The sequence below is a fragment of the Hoplias malabaricus genome, chromosome X1 (assembly GCF_029633855.1).
Source record: "Hoplias malabaricus isolate fHopMal1 chromosome X1, fHopMal1.hap1, whole genome shotgun sequence".
NCBI lineage: Eukaryota > Metazoa > Chordata > Actinopteri > Characiformes > Erythrinidae > Hoplias > Hoplias malabaricus.
In genome coordinates, this window is record NC_089818.1 from 1,320,329 (window position 1) to 1,345,769 (window position 25,441).

Sequence of the window (25,441 nt, forward strand, 5' to 3'; positions counted from 1 at the left end):
TGAGACACACAGAGAGAGAGAGAGAGGGAGAGAGAGAGAGAGAGAGAGAGAGAGAGAGAGAGAGATTGTAGACTGTTTTTCGTTTGACCTCACTTCACTCCTCCCAGTATTATCTTGTATTGTACTGAAGCTGTTGCTCGTGAACACCGGCGTCTCGCGCCTCTGTTTGTACACCCCCCCTCCCTCACCACACACACACACACTCATACCCCTGCCCCCCCCTCCCCCCTCATCTCCGCCCGTGGCGCGCGTCACGCCACCTATTTCAGGCGAGCGGCAGGTAGCCTACAGCAGCGTGCGGAAGGGACTTGTGACTCGCGAGAGTGATGCAGCAAAAGGAGCGGCCGCGCTGTGTACATGGTATGCGTGTGTGTGTGTGTGTGTGTGTGTGTGTGTGTGTGTGTGTGATCTGGGCGCGCGCTGTGTTGTGCATAGACCCCGTGCACGCGGTTACGCTGCTTGGCTCGAGGCAGAGCATTTGTTGCGCGCGCTCTCGATCCCTTTGTTGCATGTGTAGCAGCAGTTAGCCTGACGTGTACGCGCGTGAGGTTTCTCGTCTTGTGTGTGTCTGTGCGTTTACTTACACACACGGGTGATTGTCTTACTATCCGTGTGAGGACCGCATGGCCACAGAATGAAGGGAGGAGACTTGTGAGGACCTCGTTTGAAAGGGTTAAACTGTAAGATGTAGAACTGTGTCAGAGACTAAGCTCAGGCCTAGGATCAGGTTTAGCTTTAATAGCCACAACCTGGCTGCAGTTATACAAAGTCTCACAAGTGCAGTGAAACCGGATTGTGTGTGTTTGTGTGGGTGCGCGCGCACAAATCGAGTGTCGTTTTTTTTCGCCCTCTCTCTCTCTCTCTCTCTCTCTCTCTCTCTCTCTCTCTCTCTCTCTCACTCTCTCCGCAGCGGATCCCGTCTCGCGCTTCTCTCCTCTCGTTCAATGACGCTCCGGAGGGGCTCGCGCGCTCCAGCGCGGATCATGGCATGCTCTTCGTCCCGCAGCTGCTCACGCGCCACTCAGCATGAGGCTCCTCGGGGCCAGGAATGGCGGCGGCGGCGGCGCTGAAGCGGAGGCGCGCGACAGCGGCGACGGAGGCACGAGGCGCGGGAGCGCGCAGGCCGGCGAGCTGGAGGCGTGCACGGGGCACGAGCGGGACGGCGCACTGCTGCTGGCGGGCGCGGGAGCGGGCGCGAGCGCCGTCAGGGTGGCGGACTTCAAGCGCGGCTCGCAGAACATCGGGCTGCTTGCGAAGACCCCGCTGGGCTACACGCGTCCCGTGAAGAGGAACAACGCGCGTACGCGCCGCATTCAGAACCTCATCTACGACGCGCTCGAGAGGCCGCGAGGATGGGCGCTGCTCTACCACGCGTTCGTGTGAGTGCACACACACACACACACACACACACACACTGGCTTTTGTTTATGACTTATTTCAATTCAGAGCACACTGTGAAATGCTCAAGGCCCAATGTGGTCCAGAGAAGTGTAATGATCCCCAGCAGTAGGCAACATAGCAGTGCAACAGTGTTCTCTGAGTGATGGAGCTCAATTCAGCATCAGTTCCAACTCATTAATGCTTTAATAAATGCCAAATGCAACAGAGCCTCACAGCAATGTTCCAAAGCTTTCCCAGAAGTCTGCGACACTGTGAAAACTCCAAAAGTGCAGGCTACAACTGAACAATGCCATAGCGTGTTTGTCCACAGTGAATACTGCAGGTCAGAAAAATTCACTGTGGTGATACCCACTAGGATTCATATACTGTACCTTTAACTATGGAACATACCTGTACCTTATTAACTGTGGATGTTAAAGTTGTGTTGAGTTCATTCGCCCCGTTTCCTCTCCAGGACTTTTATTGTGTTCTTTTATTCTCCACAGTTGTGTAATGAAAGATTACAGAGATCCCCTCTCCTTCTGGAGAAGAGAATGTAATGAACCTTTAGGGAACACAACTGGACTCTAACACCACTGCTGCACCTTTAAAGATACACTACACTGTTTGTAGCTTTAGTTCTTCTGGTGTATAAATCATTGGAATGTACATAGTGTAGTAAAATGACCCTTTAAAAGCAGTTCAGAGTAAAGTCCAGGAGGACGGTAGCTGTCCGTGGTGCTGAGTAGGGGTTTGTGCTGGGTAGAGGCTAAATATGTAAATTAAGATTGAATATCTGTAAAAGCCTGTGGTTCGAAATCTGTGGGCGTTAGTGTGATATAAAGAGCTCAGAAAAACAATTATATAAGTGACCCTTACTTCAGCACACACACACACACACAGATACAGAGAAACACACAGACAGGTACACACAGACACACACAGATACAGAGATACACACAGACAGTTACAGAGATACACACACACCGGGGACCATGAGACCATGTTTTGTTTGTGTTAACTGGAAGATCTTCGTTACAGAGCACCACTGAGAACATAGCTCTCTCTCCTCTCTCTCTCCTCTCTCTCTCTCTCTCTCTCTCTCTCTCTCTCTCTCTCTCTATCTATCTATCTCTCTGAAATTGCTCTGATACTTAACTACTGTGTAGTACTGAACTTTGCGAATCTAGAAACACTTGTAGTTTTATATGTAACTTACTGCCTGGGCTTGTGTGCGTTCACCCGGATAAAATCAGGAAGAGCACGTCTTCCACACGTGTGGTGTTCAGTGTTAGAAGCTGGTTGCCTTTTCTGTTTCTCTTGATTCAAATTAATCCCAGTTCCTAATTTAGACTTTATACTTTAGACCACATCTCTGGGGTCCAGTGTTCATTTTCCTAGTGCAGATGTTTTTGTGCCGGTTTCATTCACAGCTTGGGGCTCCTTCTCTCCAACCCCACAGCTTTCAGACCCACGGTGTTGAGTTCTCTTCTCACAGTGGAAGGATACGCGCAGACGACGGTGGTTCTGGTCAGTTCTGCAGCGAGCGGACAGATGGATGGTTGAGATGTTTATAAAACAGAAATCGATTTGAGGAGTGACACCTGGTCTTGGCTGTTGACGTCTCATTATCCAGTGACTAACCTCCTGGAACATTTCTCCTTTAGTCGAACTAACCTTTCCACCGATGTAAACTGGTTCATGAAGCAGAAAAGTTTGTTCCCAACTGGAACCAAAGATTCGTTGGATCTTCAGGGCAAACCGTGACATGGGCGTGTGGAGGGTCAGTAAAGAGCTCAGAGCCTCACATACAGCGTTATCCCCCAGTGGAGCTAGGATGGGGTCATTTACAATGTCAATCAATAACAGGAAATAAAACAGAACACGCTCCTTTTGTGTGTGTTTCTGGGGCTGTGTTTGCCGCTTTGATCAGAGCCACAGTTTCTCCACTGTTCACAAACTCAGCAGGAGTTTTATTTCGCTCTGATCTGACTCCACGGTAAACACAGGATAAACAATGACCCTGTCATGACTCAGTTTGAGTCTGTGCGTGACTGATTAGCTTATCTGTGGCTCTGGCGCTGAGGTCACACGGTCACACCTTCACAAACTGTCATGTGACTACACCTGAGCATTCAGCAAATGCCATTTAGGGGTGTCATAACTTTCCAGTCACAAAGTGTCTGTGACACACACGTTACCGTGGGTTCTTATGGGTTAAGGGGTGTTTCAGGTTCCCGGTTCACAGTGGTTGATGCCAACTCAAAGTCAGGAAAGAGCCAGTGAACAGTGAGAGTATCCAATATGCCCAAAGCTCACTGAGTGAAGGCTGGTCCATCTGCTCCGATCCCTCTGAGGAGCTACTGTAGTAAAACCACTGAAAAGTTTAAAGAAAGCGTCAGAGCACGGCATGCATTGCAGCTTGCTGTGTATGGAGTCTTGAGTCCTTATGAACCTGGGCTACCCATGACCCTGTCCCAGACTGTCCCCCGGCTGCCCTTCTTTGGACCACTTGATGTGTATATAATACACTTATTAAGGGTCTTATACACACTACATTATGTACTAATTGCCCAATTGCAGAGGTTAAAAATGTGGTTCAGAAGCTGCTGCGTAGGATACACACACAAGTGTGTGTGTGGCCTCTAGAATTGCATGAGGCTTTTAACCAGTGTGTGTTTATTGTGTGTGTGAGTGTGGGTGTGGTCTCTAGGATTGATGCTTTTAGCCAGTTAAGGCTTTTAAACTTTAAACTGTGTTTGTGTGTGGTTGTTTGTTTGTGTGTGTGTGTGTGTGTGTGTGTGTGTATACCCCTGTGCACTCTTCAGGAAAGCAATTAGGCCTTTTTACCATTGTGGTGTGTGTGTGTGTGTAGTGTGATGTGTGTGTGTGTGTGTGTGTGCGTGCTCATGTGTGGTCTCTAGGACTGAGGTTTTTTTTCCCAGTCATGGCCTGAGGTTATTTCTATCTGTATGTGGGAATAACTGATAATAAAATGTCTAATAGTGTGTGTGTGTGTGTGTGAGTGTGTGTGTGTGTGTTTGTGTGCTCATGTGCATGTGTGGTCTCTAGGACTGAGGTTTTTTTTCCCAGTCATAGCTGAGGTTATTTCTATCTGTATATGGGATTAACCTGATAATAAAATGTCTAATAGGTGTGTGTGTGTGTGTGTGTGTGTGTGTGTGTGTTTGGTGTGTGTGAGTGATAGGTAACAACCTACTGTGTAAAAACACTTTGATGTGATAAGTTAATGTGGAGGGGGTTATTCTTAATTGGCTTCATTGGTTTTTATTCATATTTTGGACAGTTTACATTTTTAAATACAATTTATAAACATCAGCTGAACCATACCTGGTTTATGTTTTATGGAAAAGGGTCCTGTAGAATTGATCCTGAGAGAGAGAGAGAGAGAGAGAGAGAGAGAGAGAGAGAGAGAGAGAGAGAGAGAGAGAGAGAGAGAGAAGAGAGAGAAGAGAGAGAGAGAGGAGAGAGAGAGAGAGAGAGAGAGAGAGAGAGAAGAGAGAAAGAGAGAGAGAGAGAGAGAGGAGAGAGAGAGAAAGAGAGAGAGCAGAGAGAGAGAGAGAGAGAGAGAGACGAGAGAGCGAGAGTCAGGTTATCAGGAAACAATGTGCAGTGTTTGTGTAACACCATGAATCACACTCCTCCACTCCACACTCTCTCTCTCTCTCTCTCTCTCTCTCTCTCTCTCTCTTTTCCTCCTCATCCTCCTCCTCATTAATAAACCAGAGCTGAGTTTAGCTGAATGGCTGCAGCTTTGTTGAGTTGAAGCTAAGAATGAAACACTATGTTTGGATTTTGAATATGTATTAGCTTCCATTCACCTGTGTGTGTGTGTGTGTGTGTGTGTCGTGTTGTGTGTGTGTGTGTGTGTGTGTGGGTGGGGTGGTGAAACCACTAACCTGGTGTGTCACAGAAACTGTTTCCATCACAGAAAGTGGAGTGAAGAGATATTGATTCACATGATGACTTATCCTTGCTTTTGCTGCAAACCCTCGCACCTCGAGAAGAAAGAACAGAGCAGGTTCATGCAAAAAACATTCAATTCTGGACCACGTCTGTTTTAATCCATTCCTTTTGAAATCTTGTTATAGCCTCAAAGGCAGCTGGTGATTTTTAAATGAAGTCATGGAGATGCAAGGCTTTGCTTGGGACAGGAATAACACGATGCACTTAATAAACCCTTCACTGTGTTTACTCTTCAATGCTCCAATGACATCTTAGAATTAGAAATGTAACGTGTGTGTGTTTGTTTGTGTGTCGATATGAGTGAACAGGCATGAGCTTCATCTCCTCCTTTCACCTTCAGCTTTCTTGGAAGGTCACTCTTTCTTGCTCTCTATCTCTCTCTCTCTCTCTCTCTCTCTCACCACACACAACACACACACTAACTACACTCACACACAGGGAGGGAATCACCATCTTGCCTGGAATGCTGGGAGATTCCAGGAAACACAAGGAGATGCCAAAGCTCATTAAATGCACACTAGTATCAACACACACACACACACACACACACACACACTCACACACACACACACACACACTCACACTCATGCCAAATGCCAGTGTGTGGTGACTTGCATGTTTGCAGTAATGATTTGCCAAAAAAGAGCAGATTTCCTGTGAATCTTCACCTGTTGTTGGCTGTAAATTAGCGCTTACTCTAAGTGACACGTATGTCCAAAAGTTTGTAGACACCCCTTAATTAACGAGTTAGGCTGAATTATCTGCACACGTTGTGGACACTGATGTATATGCTGTGAGCGCCATTCTGAGGATTGATTGGTTTAAACCTATCGTCCCACTGTCCCCTTATAATGAGAAGGAAAATGCTGTTATTCTCTGTTAGTGTTATTAGCATTTTTTGTCACTTCCAATGAATTTCCTCTGCACTTGTGACCAGATCTGTGAGAGTATTTATACACAGACTGTGTATATGTTTTATTATTAACAGGGTAAATAAATCAGCTGTAACGTAATGTGTCCCTGTGAAACTAGTGCACTGTCTGGGTGAAGTTAGTCTGGGTGAAGAAGTCTAGTTTTATGATTTGGGACAGAACCCGAGCCTCTACTGAATGACACAGTTGAGTCGAACAGGGCCGTGACACGGATAAATGGGTCAGGGTTCCTCACATATATTTCATTCATTCATTCATTATCTGTAACCCTTATCCAATTCAGGTTGCGGTGGGTCCAGAGCCTACCTGGAATCATTGGACGCAAGGCGGGAATACACCCTGGAGGGGGCGCCAGTCCTTCACAGAGCAACACAGACACACAACACATTCACTCACACACTCACACCTACGGACACTTTCAAGTCGCCAATCCACCTACCAACGTGTATTTTTGGACTGTGGGAGGAAACCGGAGCACCGGAGGAAACCCACGCGGAACACAGAGAGAACACACCACACTCCTCACAGACAGTCACCCGGAGGAAACCCACGCAGACACAGAGAGAACACACCACACTCCTCACAGACAGTCACCTGGAGCGGGAATCAACCCACAACCTCCAGGTCCCTGACACTACCTGCTGCGCCACCGTGCCGCCACATATATTTCATTTAAGGCTAAATGAGGATGAAATATTTGGGTAATAAACAATAAAAAATGTAAAAATCTCAGATTATGTTTGAGTTGGTGTTATGAGTAATGAATCTGTCCTCAAAATGGCTGCTATTATTCACAGTGACGTCACAAGGGAGCAAATACAACTTAATGCCATTCAAAATCCTCACAGCCAAGCTTCTACAACCTCATGTAAAGTCTTGCCCGTTCCCTGAAGAGTAGAGACTGTTAATTCTGTAAGAACACACCTGATTAATATTCCTCGGTTCAGAATTTTGGGGCATATAGTGCATGGATGGAAAGCAGCCTTGGTTTGGAAAGTAAACACACACACAGACACACACACACACACACACACACAGAGAGAGAGAGAGAGAGAGAGAGAGAGAGAGAGAGACACTGGGGTGTTACACCTTTGACCTCTCTCTGCTGTAGTTAGTTTCTGTGCCTTCTGAGGCCTTGTCACATGACTTGTTGCCACGGAAACATCTCCAATGAAGAAGAGAGCTGCTCAAGTCCCTTCTGACATACAAACACACACACAAACACACACACAAAGAATCACACACACACACAGAACTGAAATATTTGATGTGTTTGCTTTGAACTGCTAAAACGTCTCTCTCTCTCTCTCTCTCTGTGTGTGTGTGTGTGTGTGTGTTTGTGTGTGTGTGTGTGTGTGTGTGTGTGTTTGTGTAAGCCTGTTTCCTCCACATAATTTCCTCCACCAACTTGTTTTCCCATTAAAATAAGTTGCTATCTCAATCTTATTATTTTGAGATACTATGTCAATATACTGAGATAGTAAGATATTATCACATTAATTTGAGGTATTAACAATTGAGATATTATACTGTACGTTATCTCAATACAATGACATAGTAACTCAAAACACTGAGAGAGCAGTTTATATATTAATGAAGAAATAATTGGTGCCTTTTTTTATTATTTTATGTGGAGGAAATGGGCTTCCATATGTGTGTGTGTGTGTGTTTCCTTTAGAATCATGATGCAGGGATATGCACCATAGAGTCTTCTGTTGCTCAGCAACTGTACCAAATTAGATCACAGCTAAAACAGAGCGAATACCTTCAACCTACACAGAGACAGGCGCCGTGTGTATTTGTGAGTGTGTGTGGGCGTGGGGGGTGTAGGGGGTGGCAAAATACAGGTTCAATGCAAAGAAAATGTGTGTTGGACAAGACCCTGCATCTTCATTTTTAGCTGTTTATGTGGTCTTACGTAATTCAAAAAGTTAATGGGTCAATAGAAAGTAACCAAAATGATTCAAAACAAAACAAATTAAACTGTATGTTTACTTTCATGGTGTTTATATGTGTAAACTTTGTATAGGACTCACGGGGTAAAAGAACAACAGCAAAGAGATATAAAAACAAACTAGGTTTAAATTAAGTATTTTATTTACCTTGATTTTTATTCTTGAATTGTCTAAGTAAATAAATTGTGAGCATTATGTGTGTGTGTGTGTGTGTGTGTGTGTGTGTGTGTGTGTGTGTGTGTGTGTGTGTGTGTATCTAAGCAGGTCCTCACAACATAATAATTACACGGGTGAATCCAGTGGTGGAGACGTATTTAAGGTAAAAGCTGGGTGAGGGTCAGGTGAGTGTAGTTATGGATAAGGTTAGGACAGGCCTCTGAGAATGAAGAGGTCAATGTAATATCCCTTTAATAAACACACTTCTGTAACATAGGCCCTTAAGGAGAAGAGACGTTTATCACATGTAATTCACCATTAAATTCTTCTGTGTGTGTGTGTGTGTGTGTCTGTGCACTTGATGATAACAGCAATCTTGTTTTGAGCATTGCCATAGCAACTGTAGCAGAAACAAAGTGTGTATTAAATGTCTCTGGTTTGGACATGGAAAACTTTACACTGAATAAAAGAGAGAGAGAGAGAGAGAGAGAGAGAGGAGAGAGAGAGAGAGACAGAGAGAGAGAGAGAGAGAGAGAGACAGAGAGAGAGAGAGAGAGAGAGAGACAGAGAGAGAGAGAGAGAGAGAGAGAGAGAGAGAGAGAGAGAGAGAGAGAGAGTGACTAACTGAAGGAGCTGAACTCATAGTGATTGTAATTTCCCTGCTCATATTCATAACTTCTCTATCTCTATCTCTCTTTCTCTCTAACTCACTATACCTCCACCCCCCCCACACACACACACAATCATCTTTGCTGTAGAGCTGCAGTTCCTGTAAATCAGCTGAAAAGATTTGAAGGTGCTTTTAGTCTTGACCTCACTAATAACATCAAATGGTCTCTCTGTCTTTCTCTCTCCCTCTCCGTCTCTCTATCTCTCTCTCTCTCTCTTTATCTGTCTCTCTCTCTCTCACCCTCTCTCTCTCTCCCTCTCTCTCATTCTCTAGTTATCTATCTATCCATCTCTTTATGTATGCTCATAAATATCTTAAGTGTGTGTGTGTGTGTGTGTGTGTGTGGTGCGCGCGTGTTTTTTAAGTGTGTACGTGTGTGTGTGTGTGGGGGGGGGGGGGGGGTTGTTGTTGGTGGTGTAAGTCTGTGTGTGTGTGATTCACAATTGTTTAGGTAAGTACCATCAAATCCGCAGAGCAATGTTAAAACATCCAGTTGATGTGGACGTGGATCAGACACAGCAGTGCTGCTAGAGTTTTGAAACACTTTCCATTTCACTGATGCAATGAGAATAATCCACCAACCAAATTCATCCAAAAAGGGGGAAAAGGGGATAAGAAATTATGCAGAGCAAGATATTGACTACAGTCTGTAACTGTTGAACTGCAAAGTCCTCCTGTGGTCAGAGGAGCTGAGAGAATGGACAGTGAATGTAGGTGTTTAGGTAGGTTTTCCTAATCCAGTGATTGCTCAGTGTATATCACTTGTTCACCCTCTGTCTCTCTCTCTCTCGCTCTCTCTCTCACACACACACACACACACACACACAGCTGCTTTCAGCCCGGAGTTCATATATTAACTTAACACAAACACACTCAGCAGATGATAATCATGCTAATGATCTGCAGAATGATAATGGAGGTAACAATTATGACAGATTGGACAAGAAGGATTCCAATAAACCCATGGAGATAAAGTGATGAGAGAGAGAGAGAGAGAGAGAGAGAGAGAGAGAGAGGGAGAGAGAGAGACTAAGGAATAGATGGAGAAGGGGAGGTGAGTCAGAGGGAGGGAGAGAAGAGAACCACATAGAGACAGTAGAAAGGAAAAGAGACAGAGACAAAGAGAGCGGAAGTTAAGGAAAGAGATAGGGCAAGGGTGATAGAGTGGTGTGAGTGAGTGTGTATGTGTGTGTGTGTGGGAGAGAGAGCTAGAGAGAGAGAGAGAGAGAGAGAGAGAGAGAGAGAGAGAGAGAGAGAGAGAGAGAGACTCATTACTCCTGTTGAACTGCTCCCTCATTTTTCTTCATTATGATAATGGTGACATGTTTGATGGATGAGCATGTGTGTGTGTGTGTGTGTGTGTGTGTGTGTGTGTCTGTGTTCCTCTGTGAATCAGGTCATCCATGATATATAAGCATGTTTTGATGTAAGTTGGGAGTTTTAAATTTGGCCTGTGCTTTCTCATACCACCATTTATCACCAGTTCTTAAGCTTACTGCGGCTCAGTGCTCAATGCTTCTCTCTCTCTCTCTCTCTCTCTCTCTCTCTCTCTCTCTCTCTCTCTCTCTTTCTGTTGTTTTAGATTACTACTGGGGCACACACAGAAATCTTCAAAACTGAATAGTTTAAGTGGTTAAACACTTAAGTGTGGGCACAGTGGAGCAGCAGGTAGTGTCTCTATCACAACTTCTGGGTCCTGGAGGTTGTGGGTTCAAGTCCCGCTCCGGGTGACTGTCTGTGAGGAGTGTGGTGTGTTCTCCCTGCGTCTGCGTCTGTGTCTGCGTGGGTTTCCTCCCATACTCCAAAAACACACGTTGGTAGGTGGATTGGAGACTCAAAAGTGTCCGTAGGTGTGAGTGTGTGAGTGAATGTGTGAGTGTGTATCGCCCTGTGAAGGACTGGCGCCCCCTCCAGGGTGTGTTCCTGCCTTACACCCAGTGATTCCGGGTAGGCTCCGGACCCACCTCGACCCTGAACTGGATAAGGCCTACAAAGAAATAAGCTTCTCAAGCGTTTGGTAAAAAAGATTCTCAGGCATTATGGGAAATGTAGTTCCTGTAGTGAATTTATGTGGCACATCCATTTTGCTCAGCAATACTTGGTAAAATTGACTTTTTACAGTTGTAATTTAAATTGTGGCAGAGCAATACTTCCCAGCTAAATTAGGTGTGATGATGCCGGTGTAATAATCACCAGTTAGCATTCTCCTCTAATTGTGTTGAGCTTCAAGAGATGAGAAAATCAGCAGCAGCTTAAAAAAGATGCAGTTCCTTCATTCCTGCTTTCTGTTTTCATTTGCACGTCACATGCCATCCCAACATTTTCTTCAGGTTTGTGTTTACAGTGCTAAGGTCTTCGGTGTTTTATTCAGTCCACTAAATGCAGGCCTCTCCTGTTGCTGTGCGGCTAATTGCGCTCAGATGGAAATCTAATAGCATTGGGAGTGAGCGCAGTGTCTTGAGCGTGATGGTTAGTACTGGGCTGGGTGTTACATTCATTTACTAAACACATATTAGCTCCCACTGCTAATTAATGTGATTAAAAGCTCTGTGCAGTAGCAGCACCCTCTGCTTAAAGCCAGTCAGACATTGTGCTATATCAGAAACAACTCAAGCTGCACATTTAAATCGTTTGCTGTGTACGGACTTTGTTCCAAAATCAAACCCCTCACACTGCATGAAAGTAATCAGCCTGATTTACGCGTCGTCACATGGGTGCTCACTCTATGCGTGAAGCGCTACCCCATGCTGATGTTTCCGGAGCAAGCAGCTCTCCGGTCCGTACAGTGAGGCACTCTGTGTTTCAGAAATGCTGAGAAAGCGAGTTTAGGGAACCCTCTGGTGACTGGAAAGACATGGACATGGAGGTCGTTGAGTGCATTGCCAAAAACTATGTTCTGTTTGTTATTGTGTATTTTATGGTGCATGAATTGGCTCGTGAGCTCTCAAGCGGTTTTTCACATATGAACACTTGATAAAGTCTGGAGAACTAGGTCCGGAAATCTTCTGGAGTTGTCCTTTCACACGTAGCGAACGGTGGGAGATGTTCTGTGTCAGAGACATAGTCCTCATAGCTGGAAATCCCATTTCACCCCTAGCCCTACCACTTAACCCTTCCATGGAGCCTAGGGGGTGTGGTGTCTCAGTTCTGGATGGGAAAGAGGGATAGGGCTGAGGGGGAGGGCTATATACCCCTTGAAATGAAGATTTTTCAGGGGCACACTTCAAACAAAGGGCCATGAATGCCTTGTGAATCACCCGAAAATGGCTGCACCAGCGATAAAATAAAGCCAAAAAATGTCAGTATTTTCTTATTTAAAAACTATAATAACCATTGTATAATAAACATTGTATTATCCTTTACTTTTATTGTTGGTGGCACAGTGGAGCAGCAGGTAGTGTCTCTGTCACAGCTCCAGGGTCCTGGAGGTTGTGGGTTCAAGTCCTGCTCCGGGTGACTGTCTGTGAGGAGTGTGGTGTGTTCTCCCTGTGTCCGCGTGGGTTTCCTCCGGGTGACTGTCTGTGAGGAGTGTGGTGTGTTCTCTCTGTGTCTGCGTGGGTTTCCTCCGAGTGACTCTGTAAGGAGTGTGGTGTGTTCTCCCTGTGTCCGCGTGGGTTTCCTCCGGGTGACTGTCTGTGAAGAGTGTGGTGTGTTCTCCCTGTGTCTGCATGGGTTTCCTCCGGGTGACTGTCTGTGAGGAGTGTGGTGTGTTCTCCCTGTGTCCGCGTGGGTTTCCTTCGGGTGACTGTCCGTGAAGAGTGTGGTGTGTTCTCCCTGTGTCCGCGTGGGTTTCCTCCGGGTGACTGTCTGTGTGGAGTGTGGTGTGTTCTCCGTGTCTGCGTGGGTTTCCTCCGGGTGACTGTCTGTCAGGAGTGTGGTGTGTTCTCCCTGTGTCTGCGTGGGTTTCCTCCGGGTGACTGTCTGTGAGGAGTGTGGTGTGTTCTCCCTGTGTCCGCGTGGGTTTCCTCCGGGTGACTGTCTGGGGGAGAGTGGTGTGTTCTCCCTGTGTCTGTGTGGGTTTCCTCCGGGTGACTTTCTGTGAGGAGTGTGGTGTGTTCTCCCTGTGTCTGTGTGGGTTTCCTCCGGGTGACTGTCTGTGAGTAGTGTGGTGTGTTCTCCCTGTGTCTGCGTGGGTTTCCTCCTGGTGACTGTCTGTGAGGAGTGTGGTGGGTGGATTGAAGACTCAAAAGTGTCCATAGGTGTGAGTGTGTGAGTGAATGTGTGAGTGTTGCCCCGTGAAGGACTGGCGCCCCCTCCAGGATGTGTTCCCACCTTGCGCCCAGTGACTTCGAGTAGCTTGTTACAACAGAGAAACCTTTTTTGGTGTCGTATAGAACCCATTTTATTTTAAAGTGGTACCTGTATGTGTTCACTCAGACATTCCCCAGATTTAGTGTGAGGGCACCAGCTGGGTAAAGTCCAGGTAGCATTTGGCACAGATGTTAGGAAAATTAGCATTCGCACATACAGCTCCTCCAGGTAAAGACTGGAAATATTCTGGCTGACTGTACATGTGTGAAAGTGTCACAAGGACAGCCCTCAAAAGCTCTGGAAGCCAGAGATCCATACCAACACCAATGGACTCTGCCATTTTATGCTGTTAATCATGCATTCTGTTTTAGTTTTATTTAATTTCTATGAAAAACTAAAAGGCCCCAACGCCTTTGAAAGTTCTTCTCTTGACCTTGTGAATGCAGCATCTCTGAGGTCTTGTATGTGTGTGTGTGTGTGTGTGTGTGTGTGTGTAGGTGGCAGAGGGAGATTATTATCTGATTCACACACTCTGCATTTTTTTTATTAGCTCTCTGGTGCAAATTGGTAGCAAATGTCCCTCAGGTGCTATAGCTCTCTCTCTCTCTCTCTCTCTCTCTCTCTCTCTCTCTCTCTCTCTCTCTCTCTCTCTTTTCCTCTCTCTCTCTCTCTCTCTCTCTCTCTCTCTCTCTCTCACACACACACACACACACACATTCAGAATGCTAAAATATTATGGTTAAAAACCATGGCAACTAGCAAGTGAAACCCTGAATCCATGATAACCATAGCAACAGTGTCAACAGGTCAACTGAAAGATGGACAAAAAAGAATCAACAGGGTACAGTTGGTTATATTTTTATTCTCTCTCTCTCTCTCTCTCTCTCTCTCTCTCTCTCTCTCTCTCTCTCTCTCTCTCTCTCTCTCTCTGTATGTTGTGCTGAGAGGGTGGAGAGGCTAAGCCAGATGTATAAGATGCATAAAGACAGACACAGACACACAAATGCACCTGCACACACATACTGTACGTATGAACACACACTATACGCACAGTTTTTCAGACATTACTTATATGTTCATTATTGATCTCCTGATTAAAAGAATCCTCTTGTTATTTATACTTTACTTTCATTGCTTTATGCTGAATGTGTTATTCACGCTTAGATAACAGCGCCCTCAGCTGCTCACATCTGGGATTGTCAGTATGGGAAATTGTCAGAAATGTACATTGTATTTACATAATGTTATATTCGTCGTAGTTAGCACTAATACAGAACTAATATTTTATGCTAAAAATACCTTTTAATAAAGGGGACAGGTTTTAAAATGGATGTCAAATTATGTAGAAGGTAAACAGCTACAGCACTGCTGTGTCTGATCCACTCGTACCACCACGTCAGTGTCACTGCAGCGCTGAGAATGATCCACCACCACATCACACCTGCTCTGTGGGGGTCCTCTGGGGGTCCTGAGCGCTGAAGAATGGGGGAAAGGGGCAAATAATGTATGCATTTGAATAGAGACTGTCATTAATTCTCTCTCTCTCTCTCTTTCTCTCTTTAGGTTTCTGATAGTTCTGGCATGCCTGATTCTTGCTATTCTTACCACATTCAAAGAGTACGAGGATGACTCCGGTCACTGGCTGGTGGTTCTGGTGAGAATGGTTGTGTGAAATAATACCTAAAAAATTATAAAATTAAACAAACCAGTAGAAAAGGTGTTTTTCCTGTTTTTTTGGAGAAAATTCCCCTCAAAAACACCATTGTCCAAAATAATCATATGATAAATAAACAATAAAAACAAACTCAGGTTTTTGTTATTTTTCTAAACGTACACTCTGGCCCTAACTCAGAGTAAGTCCATGTTTTATAATGACGTAGAAAGCAGGTCTATAACTTCAAAGTAATGTGCAATAGTCTGCATGTTGTCCCAATTTTTAAGCACATTGAGCTAAATATGAAGTGGAATGTGACGGTCTGTGAGGAGTGTGGTGTGTTCTCCCTGTGTCTGCATGGGTTTCCTCCGGGTGACTGTCTGTGAGGAGTGTGGTGTGTTCTCTCTGTGTCTGCATGGGTTTCCTCCGGGTGACTGTCTGTGAGGAGTGTGGTGTGTTCTCCCTGTGTCTGCGTGGGTTTCCTCCGGGTGACTGTCTGTGAGGAGTGTGGTGTGTTCTCTCTGTGTCTGCATGGGTTTCCTCCGGGTGACTGTCTGTGAGGAGTGTGGTGTGTTCTCCCTGTGTCTGCGTGGGTTTCCTCCGGGTGACTGTCTGTGAGGAGTGTGGTGTGTTCTCCCCGTGTCTGCGTGGGTTTCCTCCGGGTGACTGTCTGTGAGGAGTGTGGTGTGTTCTCCTTGTGTCTGTGTGGGTTTCCTCTGGTTGAATGTCTGTGAGGAGTGTGGTGTGTTCTCTCTGTGTCTGCATGGGTTTCTTCCGGGTGACTGTCTGTGAGGAGTGTGGTGTGTTCTCCCTGTGTCTGCATGGATTTCCTCCGGGTGACTGTCTGTGAGGAGTGTGGTGTGTTCTCCCTGTGTCTGCGTGGATTTCCTCCGGGTGACTGTCTGTGAGGAGTGTGGTGTGTTCTCCCTGTGTCTGCATGGATTTCCTCCGGGTGACTGTCTGTGAGGAGTGTGGTGTGTTCTCCCTGTGTCTGCATGGATTTCCTCCGGGTGACTGTCTGTGAGGAGTGTGGTGTGTTCTCCCTGTGTCTGCGTGGATTTCCTCCGGGTGACTGTCTGTGAGGAGTGTGGTGTGTTCTCCCTGTGTCTGCATGGATTTCCTCCGGGTGACTGTCTGTGAGGAGTGTGGTGTGTTCTCCTTGTGTCTGCATGGATTTCCTCCGGGTGACTGTCTGTGAGGAGTGTGGTGTGTTCTCCCCGTGTCTGCGTGGGTTTCCTCCGGGTGACTGTCTGTGAGGAGTGTGGTGTGTTCTCCCTGTGTCTGCATGGATTTCCTCCGGGTGACTGTCTGTGAGGAGTGTGGTGTGTTCTCCCTGTGTCTGCGTGGATTTCCTCCGGGTGACTGTCTGTGAGGAGTGTGGTGTGTTCTCCCTGTGTCTGCATGGATTTCCTCCGGGTGACTGTCTGTGAGGAGTGTGGTGTGTTCTCCCTGTGTCTGCATGGATTTCCTCCGGGTGCTTCTGTTTCCTCCCACGCTTCAAAAACACACGTTGGTAGATGAATTGGAGACTCAAAAGTGTCCGTAGATTTGAGTGTGTCAGTGAATATGTGAGTGTGTGTCACCCTGTGAAGGACTGGCGCCCCCTCCAGGGTGTGTTCCCACCTTGCACACAGTAATTCCGGGTAGGCTCACCAGGACCCTGAACTGGATAAGAGTTACAGACAATGAATGAATGAATGAATGTATCGTTTATTCTGTTGTAGTCTTTTGACTGTAGATTACCTTCAGTTATGTGTGTGTGTGTGTGTGTGTGTGTGTGTGTGTGTGTGTGTGTATGTGTATGTTTGTGTGTGTTTGCTGAGTCAGACAACTGAATATTAATGGCATCTTTCTATATTTTCTTGCAGGAAACCTTCACCATCTTTATTTTTGGCTCAGAGTTTGTGCTGAGGATCTGGGCGGCAGGATGTTGTTGTAGATATAAGGGCTGGAGAGGGCGCCTGAAATTCGCCCGAAAACCACTATGTATTCTGGGTAAGTACTCCCTCTTTCACACAGAGATACACACACACTCTGATCAGCCATTATATCCAAATGACTTCCTTGTTATTACACTCATTGTCTGATCAGCTCCATTGAACCTATAGATGGATTTATGGTTAGAGTCCCATGAAAGCTCTACAGCGACACTAATATGGTGTTAGTCTGTGTGTTATTCTAGTACGACTTGATCGGACACAGCCCTGCTGCTGTGACCACTCACTGTTCACTTGTTGTCCCCCTGTAGATCAGACACAATAGCTCATGTGCTGCTGTACAGTTTGTGTTAGCCGTCCTGCAGTCCTTCGTCAGCGGTCACAGGATGCTGCCCACATGATTATATATCTTTATATATATTTCTGTGTTTTCAAATATTTATGATTTCCAAATCCATCCATAAATCAGAGTCTGCTGGAGAGTGTTTGACACTGAGAATGTTTTCCAGTGGTGGGGAATGGAACCAGACATCTCCATGTCTACAACACACACCTAGCATTTTATTCACCAGTGACCTCCACAGTTCTGTATAAGGAATAATGATGATGATGGAAAATAAGTGTAATCATGTCTTATATTATCTCTTATCTCAGTTATTTAAAATTGATCTTGTGTGTGTGTGTGTGTGCAGATATTTTCGTGTTGATAGCATCCGTGCCAGTGGTGGCACTGGGGAACCAGGGAAATGTTTTGGCCACGTCCCTGCGCAGTCTGCGTTTTCTGCAGATCCTGCGCATGCTGCGTATGGACCGCCGCGGCGGGACCTGGAAGTTATTGGGGTCGGCTATATACGCCCACAGCAAGGTATATACACACAACGTCTTCAAAAGGATGAGCTTAAAGTCAGCATTCCCAATGCCAACGGCCGAGGGGTGTAAACCCCCAGACGTTTGCTGAAGTGATGAAGCCTCACCTGCTGCGCTCGAGTGCACAGTCACTACTCAAAAAGCTTCTGGAGGCATTGCTGCTTTCGAGGCAGAACGATTGTAATTGGTGCTTGTTTGACATACACTGGGTGGAGATTTACAAATGCCATGCTATAAATCTGTAAAGCTCTGCCTCGACTCCCGTGGTCTGCCTGCTGCCAGAAATGTGTCTGGAAGAAATAAGTGTGCAGTATAATTTTCTTTTTTTCTCTACACTTAGTTCTGCTTCATAATTTGTTGGAAGTGCTGCAAAAATATTTGGTTTTACTTGAACGGAGGACAATGTAACTGCCTCTGAGTTGAATAGAGCATTATTGCTGCCTCTGAGGAAGCAGAGGATTATTAACAATTTATTAAACAGAACAGAGGTGCAGCAGGTAGTGTCTCTGTCACAGCTGCAGGGTCCTGGAGGTTGTGGGTTTGAGTCCCACTCCGGGTGACTGTCTGTGAGGAGTGTGGTGTGTTCTCCCTGTGTCTGCGTGGGTTTCCTCCGGGTGACTGTCTGTGAGGAGTGTGGTGTGTTCTCCCTGTCTCTCCGTGGGTTTCCTCCGGGTGACTGTCTGTGAGGAGTGTGGTGTGTTCTCTCTGTGTCTGCGTGGGTTTCCTCTGGGTGACTGTCTGTGAGGAGTGTGGTGTGTTCTCCCTGTGTCTGCGTGGGTTTCCTCCGGGTGACTGTCTGTGAGGAGTGTGGTGTGTTCTCTCTGTGTCTGTGTGGGTTTCCTCCGGGTGACTGTCTGTGAGGAGTGTGGTGTGTTCTCCCTGTGTCTGTGTGGGTTTCCTCCGGTTGACTGTCTGTGAGGAGTGTGGTGTGTTCTCTCTGTGTCTGCGTGGGTTTCCTCCGGGTGACTGTCTGTGAGGAGTGTGGTGTGTTCTCCCTGTGTCTGCGTGGGTTTCCTCTGGGTGACTGTCTGTGAGGAGTGTGGTGTGTTCTCCCTGTGTCTGCGTGGGTTTCCTCCGGGTGACTGTCTGTGAGGAGTGTGGTGTGTTCTCCCTGTGTCTGCGTGGGTTTCCTCCGGGTGACTTTCTGTGAGGAGTGTGGTGTGTTCTCCCTGTGTCTGCGTGGGTTTCCTCCGGGTGACTGTAGCTCAACTGGATAAGGGTTACAGACAATGAATGAATGAATGAATGAAACAGAACTGAAGTGTACAGTAAAACAAAAATAGAAAATTCTATCACACACACACATTTCTCCCAAAGACATTTCTGGCAGAGTCAGAGCAGGCAAACCATGAGGGTGGATCATTATTGGTGTATGGTGTGGTATTGGAAAAATTCTTCCCAATGCATGTTATCTAGGTTCCTTCTGCCTCAAAGGCAGCACTGCCTCCAGAGCCATTTTGAGTAGTAATTTTGCTCATGAGCTCTGCTACATTATGTTTATTTTCTGATCCAGAACTGAACATGGTGACAAATGACTATGTTCCAACATCTGGTTTAAGCAGAATTTACACAGATGTTTTACCAAGAGTGTGATGATGATATATGTGTGTGTGTGTGTGTGTAGGAGCTGATCACTGCCTGGTACATCGGTTTCCTATCCCTGATCTTGGCCTCGTTCCTCGTTTACCTAGTGGAGAAAGATGTAGTCACAAACTTGGGGCCAGAAAGAGAAGATCTGACCCCCACGCCTCAGCAGGACTTCGACACATACGCAGACGCTCTGTGGTGGGGGCTGGTGAGAGAAAGTTAACTTTATAAACAGGCACTATTTCTGGAACATACTTTTGTTCAGCTGCTTGGAGCACCCACTGTGGACACAGTGTGTATTATCTCTTTACAAAAACTTTAAATGGGATGCTCTGGAGCAGCTGCACATGAGCTTAAAGTCACCATGCCCAATGCTAAACTTTCAGGAGTGATGGAGCACCATCCAATGCATTAGGGTTGGTGATCTAGAACTGATTACCAATCATCATTACCTGACCTCATTAATGTCCTTACTGCTGATTGCCATCAAATATTCACCAACATTCAGTGTATACACTTTTACTGCATTAAAAAAGAAAAAAGCTTGTGATGAATACACTTCCTTTCAGAAGAAGTGACAGACACATTTGCACATTTTGTGATTCAGTGTTGTCTGATCCCTGCGGCAGATAACCTTGACGACGATTGGATACGGTGATAAGACGCCAAAAACCTGGGCAGGACGTCTCCTCGCTGGAACCTTCGCTCTCATTGGGGTCTCCTTCTTTGCTCTTCCAGCTGTGAGTACACCTGTCTCTCGTGAGATTGTGGTAGGGTGACCAGACGTCCTCTTTTACCCGGACATGTTCTCTTTTTTAGACTTAAAAAAATGTCCGGGCGGAATTTCACAAACATCCGGGATGTTGTTTTTCTAGAGCTTACATAGAACTTCGAGAAGTTTCGTTCACAAACTAGTCCCGCCCTCCCCTACTCCGATTGGTTCGCTTGAGTGAAAAGGGGGCGTGGTGAAGTAGCCTAAAATCTTCTGATTGGACGGTCTGACTGTAGAGCTACCGTTATTGGTCGATAACCTTCTCTGTAAACATTTAATTGGTCAGTCTTCACGTCAGTAGTCCTTGTTTACGTCAGGCAAAGCTCATGTACCAACCCTCATCTCGAGCAGCTATGCCGAAACGGAAATGTAAGTTCTCGGATGAATTAAAAAAGAAATCCCCATGTTTTGTGTAGAAAATAAAGGTGTAAAGGACCTAAAAGCACACATAGGTTCAGCTAAGCATACAACAGCAGCGAGGGGCGAGAGCCCCCCCTCCCCTCCCCAGACGTGTCCTCTTTTTCACCATCTCAGATCTGGTCACCCTAGATTGTGGTCATAGTTCATATCCTTTTTAAAGGTTTCTAAATGAGCTCCAGTGATCCTTCACATTATGGAACAGCCATTGTACTTTCACTTGGGCAATGTCTGACCCTGATGCTGTTTGCTGGTGCAGTATTCTGAGGAAGGAAGCCACAGAGTTGAGTCTAAAGTGTTTGTATTAAATGCTGCTGGCTTTTTGTTCCAGATACTAAATATTAGTCCATCTTTATCCTGGCAGTGTTATAAAGCAGTGGTATTGCAGTGGGGGTGCAGCAGGGCTAGTAAATGAGAAGTGTTTGAGCACTGCTAGCACTGCTACCATTAGCTACCATTTGCCACATTTTTCCAGATTTAATATTCAAATTTTTCTTGTGATTGACTGCGTTTGTATAGTAACCTGAGTTTAAAAGGATGATTACAGATCTCTCTGTGTTTGATTGGTTTTGTCTTTAAAGCAGAGGTTCCCAAAATGTGGGGTGCTACAGAAATGTTGGGGACCATTGCTTTAGAGGATCATGGGTTCTGATCCCTGCATGTCTGATTGTTTATTGCGTGTTTGATTTTATTTATCATTTATTATTTGATTGTTTGTAGGAGATTCTAAGTTCTAATCTCTGTGATTGATTGGCTTATTTTGGGTATTTCACTGTTAGATTGACTGTGTCTGTAGGGAATCCAGCATTCTGCTCATCTTTCTTTAATTGGCGGTGTCTGTAGGGGATGCAGGGCACTGATTTCTCTGTGTTTGATTAGCTGTGTCTGTAGGGAATCCTGTGTTCTGATCTGTCTGTTTTTGATTGGCTGATTCTGTAGGGGATCCTGGGATCAGGTTTGGCTCTGAAAGTTCAGGAGCAGCACAGACAGAAACACTTTGAGAAACGCAGACATCCTGCAGCTGGACTCATACAGGTAAACTCTTAACCAATCACTGTGCACATAATTAACACATCTCCATCATGGACTTCTGAATGCACACACACTGTTTATAATGTCATAGAAAATCCTGAAGTTAAACGGGATGTTCTGGAGCAACTGGACCTGAACTGGTTACAGAAAACGAATGAATAAATGAATGAATTAACTATGTCCTGCCCATTCTAATGGATACCTTTTATTAAATTTTCTATTAGTGTACCTTCTTAATCCAACTATTGCTGCACAGTTTGTTAGTTATCCTGTAGTCCTGACTGAATCATTTTGGTTGGTGGACTTCTCTCAGCAAATTCCGGGTTGTGTTTAAGGCGGCGTGGAGATACTATGCCACTAATCCAGTCCGAGAAGATCTTATAGCGACGTGGAGGTTCTATGAGACAGTGATATCTCTACCCTGCTTCAGGTACATTACACACAACACACACACACACACACACACTCACACACACACACACACACACACATATTTCCTTTATGTTTACCCCTAACGTTCCCCTATGTTTGTATGTTTCTTTGTTGTTGTTGTTTTTATTATTATTATTTATTTTTTTATGTTTATCCAGGTTTTTGCCAAATATTCTCTCCTCAATTATTAGTTGTCATTAACCCTGTGGATCCCGTTTGCAAATCACGAAAGACTACCACTGACTCAGGATATGAACAGTTTGTTTAGTTGGAAGCCTGTTCCTCCTCGTTGGACTTGCCCCTCGCCAGATATTCCCACCTAAGGAGTTTCTGAGTTCCTCTGAGTCTACGGTGCTGCATCTGTGGTAGTGCCAGCAGACCACTGTTACCCTGTGACCCAGTTTCATGTGTTTGATTCCCAATCAAATATGCCATTAAAAGTGATGTCCGCAATTTTGTTTACTTAAGCACTTTTTGCAAAAGTCCTCCTAATGTTGAAAAGCTTGAAACAAAATAAGGGATATTGCTCTTTCCCTGCTCCATTTTCCTTCTTATTTTTACTATTTCAAATACTTTAAAGTGGAAATGACACTATATTTGGGAGACTGCTAACCGCATGAATGTAACCCACTGAAAGTTCTACAAACCTCGAGTTACAAATGAGTTTCTGTGGGATTTCAAACAGTGAGTAAAAACTTACACGTTACACTTTAGCCGTGTTCAAATAACAGTCGACCTTAAAAAGACGCTGAGCTGCTGAATGTGAACAAACCAGAGAGAGCTGCAGTTTCACAGAATCGTTGACATTGTCTTTAAGTTACTGATGTTTTGGGGAAATATTTTTGAAGAGATGAAGCTCCATGACAACATCAAGTATATCAGGATGGTACATTCTGATTATAGATCATCACCCAGAGCTTTTCTTCTCCTTCAGTTCACTTTGTACATTATTTATGTGAATAATCATTATTTTATTTGTTTGTCATTTTTGTGATTTGTGAAAATTCACCTATTTATGTTATAGTTTTTTTGTTGTTGCAAGTTCCATCTGCCGATCTGCCTGGAGGTTAGAATGAGGTACTGTGTGTGTGTGTGTGTGTGTGTGCGCATGCATGTGTGTGTGTGATGTCCTATGTTGTAACATATGGTAAATACAATAAATACAAATGTGGATATTGTTATGTATCTTATGTGTAGCTGTTGTCTCTGTTCTCTGGAGTTTTGGAGCTCCAGTACCTCAGGAATTATTTGGAGATGTGAGTGTGTGTGTGTCTGTGTGTGTGTGTGTGTGCATGTGTGTGTGAGACAGAGACAGAGAGAGAGAGAGACAGATGTAGAGTTACAAAGAGTGCAGCCAGTGCAGACATGTTCTGTGGAGTGATGGAGCTCCATCCAATACCTTTGTGGCAAATTGGGTTGGTGATTGAGATCCAGAACTACGACTCCAACATCAGTATGGGACTTCAGTAATGTTTATGTGACTGACTGTGGCAGGACCTCACAGATATGTTTCAAAATCTAGTGGAAATTCTTCACTGAAATGTAGAAGCTGTTACTGATGGAAAAAGGAGCACATTCTGAATTAGTGCCCTTCATTAAAGAAGAGATGTGTCCATAAACCTTTGGCCTTTTACAGTATATATTCGCCAGTGGCCACAGCACCAATCAGTGGCTTAGTATGTGTTTGTGTGTGTGTGTGTGTGTGTGTGTGTGTGTGTGTGTTGAATAATAAATAAATTATTTGTTCCTAACTCTGAGCTTTTTTTTTACACACAGGAAAGAAAATCTGGAAGGAATTGCGAGGTAAGATATTCTCTCTCTCTCTCTATCTCTCCCTGTCTCTCCCTGTCTCTCTCTCTGTCTCTCCCTGTCTCTCCCTTTCTCAACACCCCACCTCCACCCTTTATAACTGGTATTAAGCGTGAGATTAATGGCTCTATGTAATGTGTTTCTTTAAATAACTCCCAATAACTGCTGCCATTATTCTACCACTGCAGGCATAATAATCAGTGTGGGCGTGAGCAGTGTGTGTGTGTGTGCGCGTGTATATATGTGTGTGTGTAATATCTGTGAAAGGCAGACAGTAGTTCTGTGTGAGGAATTGCTGAAACCATTAGGAAAGGGACAGATTTATGGAGCGCTGAAAAATGATGGTGTCAGAGAGGGCGAGATAGGGTGTGTGTAATGGATGGCTGTGAGATGTCAGTGATAGTATAAGGAGTCTGAAAGATGATACGAGAAGGCGAGCATGGCTAACGGGGTTGTGTACATGTGTGTGTGTGTGTGTGTGTGTGTGCAAGCGCATGACCATGAGGAAGGTTTCATACGGCACATGTCCTTGACATGAACACTGACCTCACACTCCATATATTAAGAGCAGTAGAGAGAGAGAGAGAGAGAGAGAGAGAGAGAGAGAGAGAGAGAGAGAGGGAGAGAGAGAGAGAGAGACTGTGGGTGAATAGTTTGAGTTTGAGACGCTGGGGGAGACAGGAGCAAGGACTGAGAAACATGAGAGACGGAGAAACAAAATGAAGCAGAAAGAAGAGGAAGAAATCATGGTACAGGGAGAGGAAGTGAAAAGTCATGAGATGTAGAAGAATAACAAGAGAGAGAGAGAGAGAGAGAGAGAGAGAGAGAGAGAGAGAGAGAGAGAGAGAATGTGTGTGTGTTGGGTTCTGCTTGGCCGAGTTGCTTCACCCTGCAATCCATGTTTGCTCAAATATCAAGTTACTGCACTTTTATACACACACACTCACTCTCATACACTCACACACTCTCTCGCATACACACACACACATACACACACACACTCTCTCTTTCATACACTCACACACACTCTCTCATATACACACACACACAAATACTCTCTCATATACACTCACACACACACACTCTCTCATATATATACACACACACACACTCTCATACACACACACACACACTCTCATATACACACACACACTCACACACTCTCATGCACACACATACACACAAACACGGTCTCAGTAAGAAGTCTGAGAACTTGTCGCTTGACATTATCACGACTCACCAACAGAGAAACTGGAGAATTTTGGAATCTCTTTTTATCCTTGACTTTCCCTTCCTTTATTTACTTAAGCCACATGGCCAAAAGTTTGGGGACACCAAACAGCTCCTCCAGCATCTCTTCATCAATGAGGTGTGTGTTCCTCTTTACTGCAGTAACAGTCTCTACAGGTAAACACAGAAATAAACACTCAGAACCTTATTGACCTTCATAATCCTTTCATCTTTCTGTCATTCATTCACTCGTTCTTTTCAGCAGGTTCCATTCTTTGGATGACATCTTTTTTTTCTTTGCTTTCTCTTTCTTCCTGTTCTCTGCCTTCTTTCAGTTCCAGTCTTTTCTGTATGGCCTATAAGTCTCTCTCTC

At 45.1% G+C, this 25,441-nt stretch overlaps 1 protein-coding gene across 1 annotated transcript in view; it reads left to right on the forward strand.

Annotated features, from left to right (window-relative positions):
- The first annotated feature begins 958 nt into the window (after positions 1-958).
- Positions 959-25,441, forward strand: part of LOC136675389 (potassium voltage-gated channel subfamily KQT member 3-like) — a 34,119-nt gene continuing 9,636 nt past the window's right edge. The window contains exons 1-9 of the mRNA XM_066651898.1: positions 959-1,379; positions 14,895-14,985; positions 16,854-16,980; positions 17,615-17,787; positions 19,414-19,584; positions 20,006-20,116; positions 21,505-21,600; positions 21,933-22,027; positions 23,806-23,832. Coding sequence (XP_066507995.1) covers positions 1,027-1,379; positions 14,895-14,985; positions 16,854-16,980; positions 17,615-17,787; positions 19,414-19,584; positions 20,006-20,116; positions 21,505-21,600; positions 21,933-22,027; positions 23,806-23,832 — 1,244 coding nt within the window. The 5' untranslated portion in view covers positions 959-1,026. The remainder of the gene's footprint in view (positions 1,380-14,894; positions 14,986-16,853; positions 16,981-17,614; positions 17,788-19,413; positions 19,585-20,005; positions 20,117-21,504; positions 21,601-21,932; positions 22,028-23,805; positions 23,833-25,441) is intronic.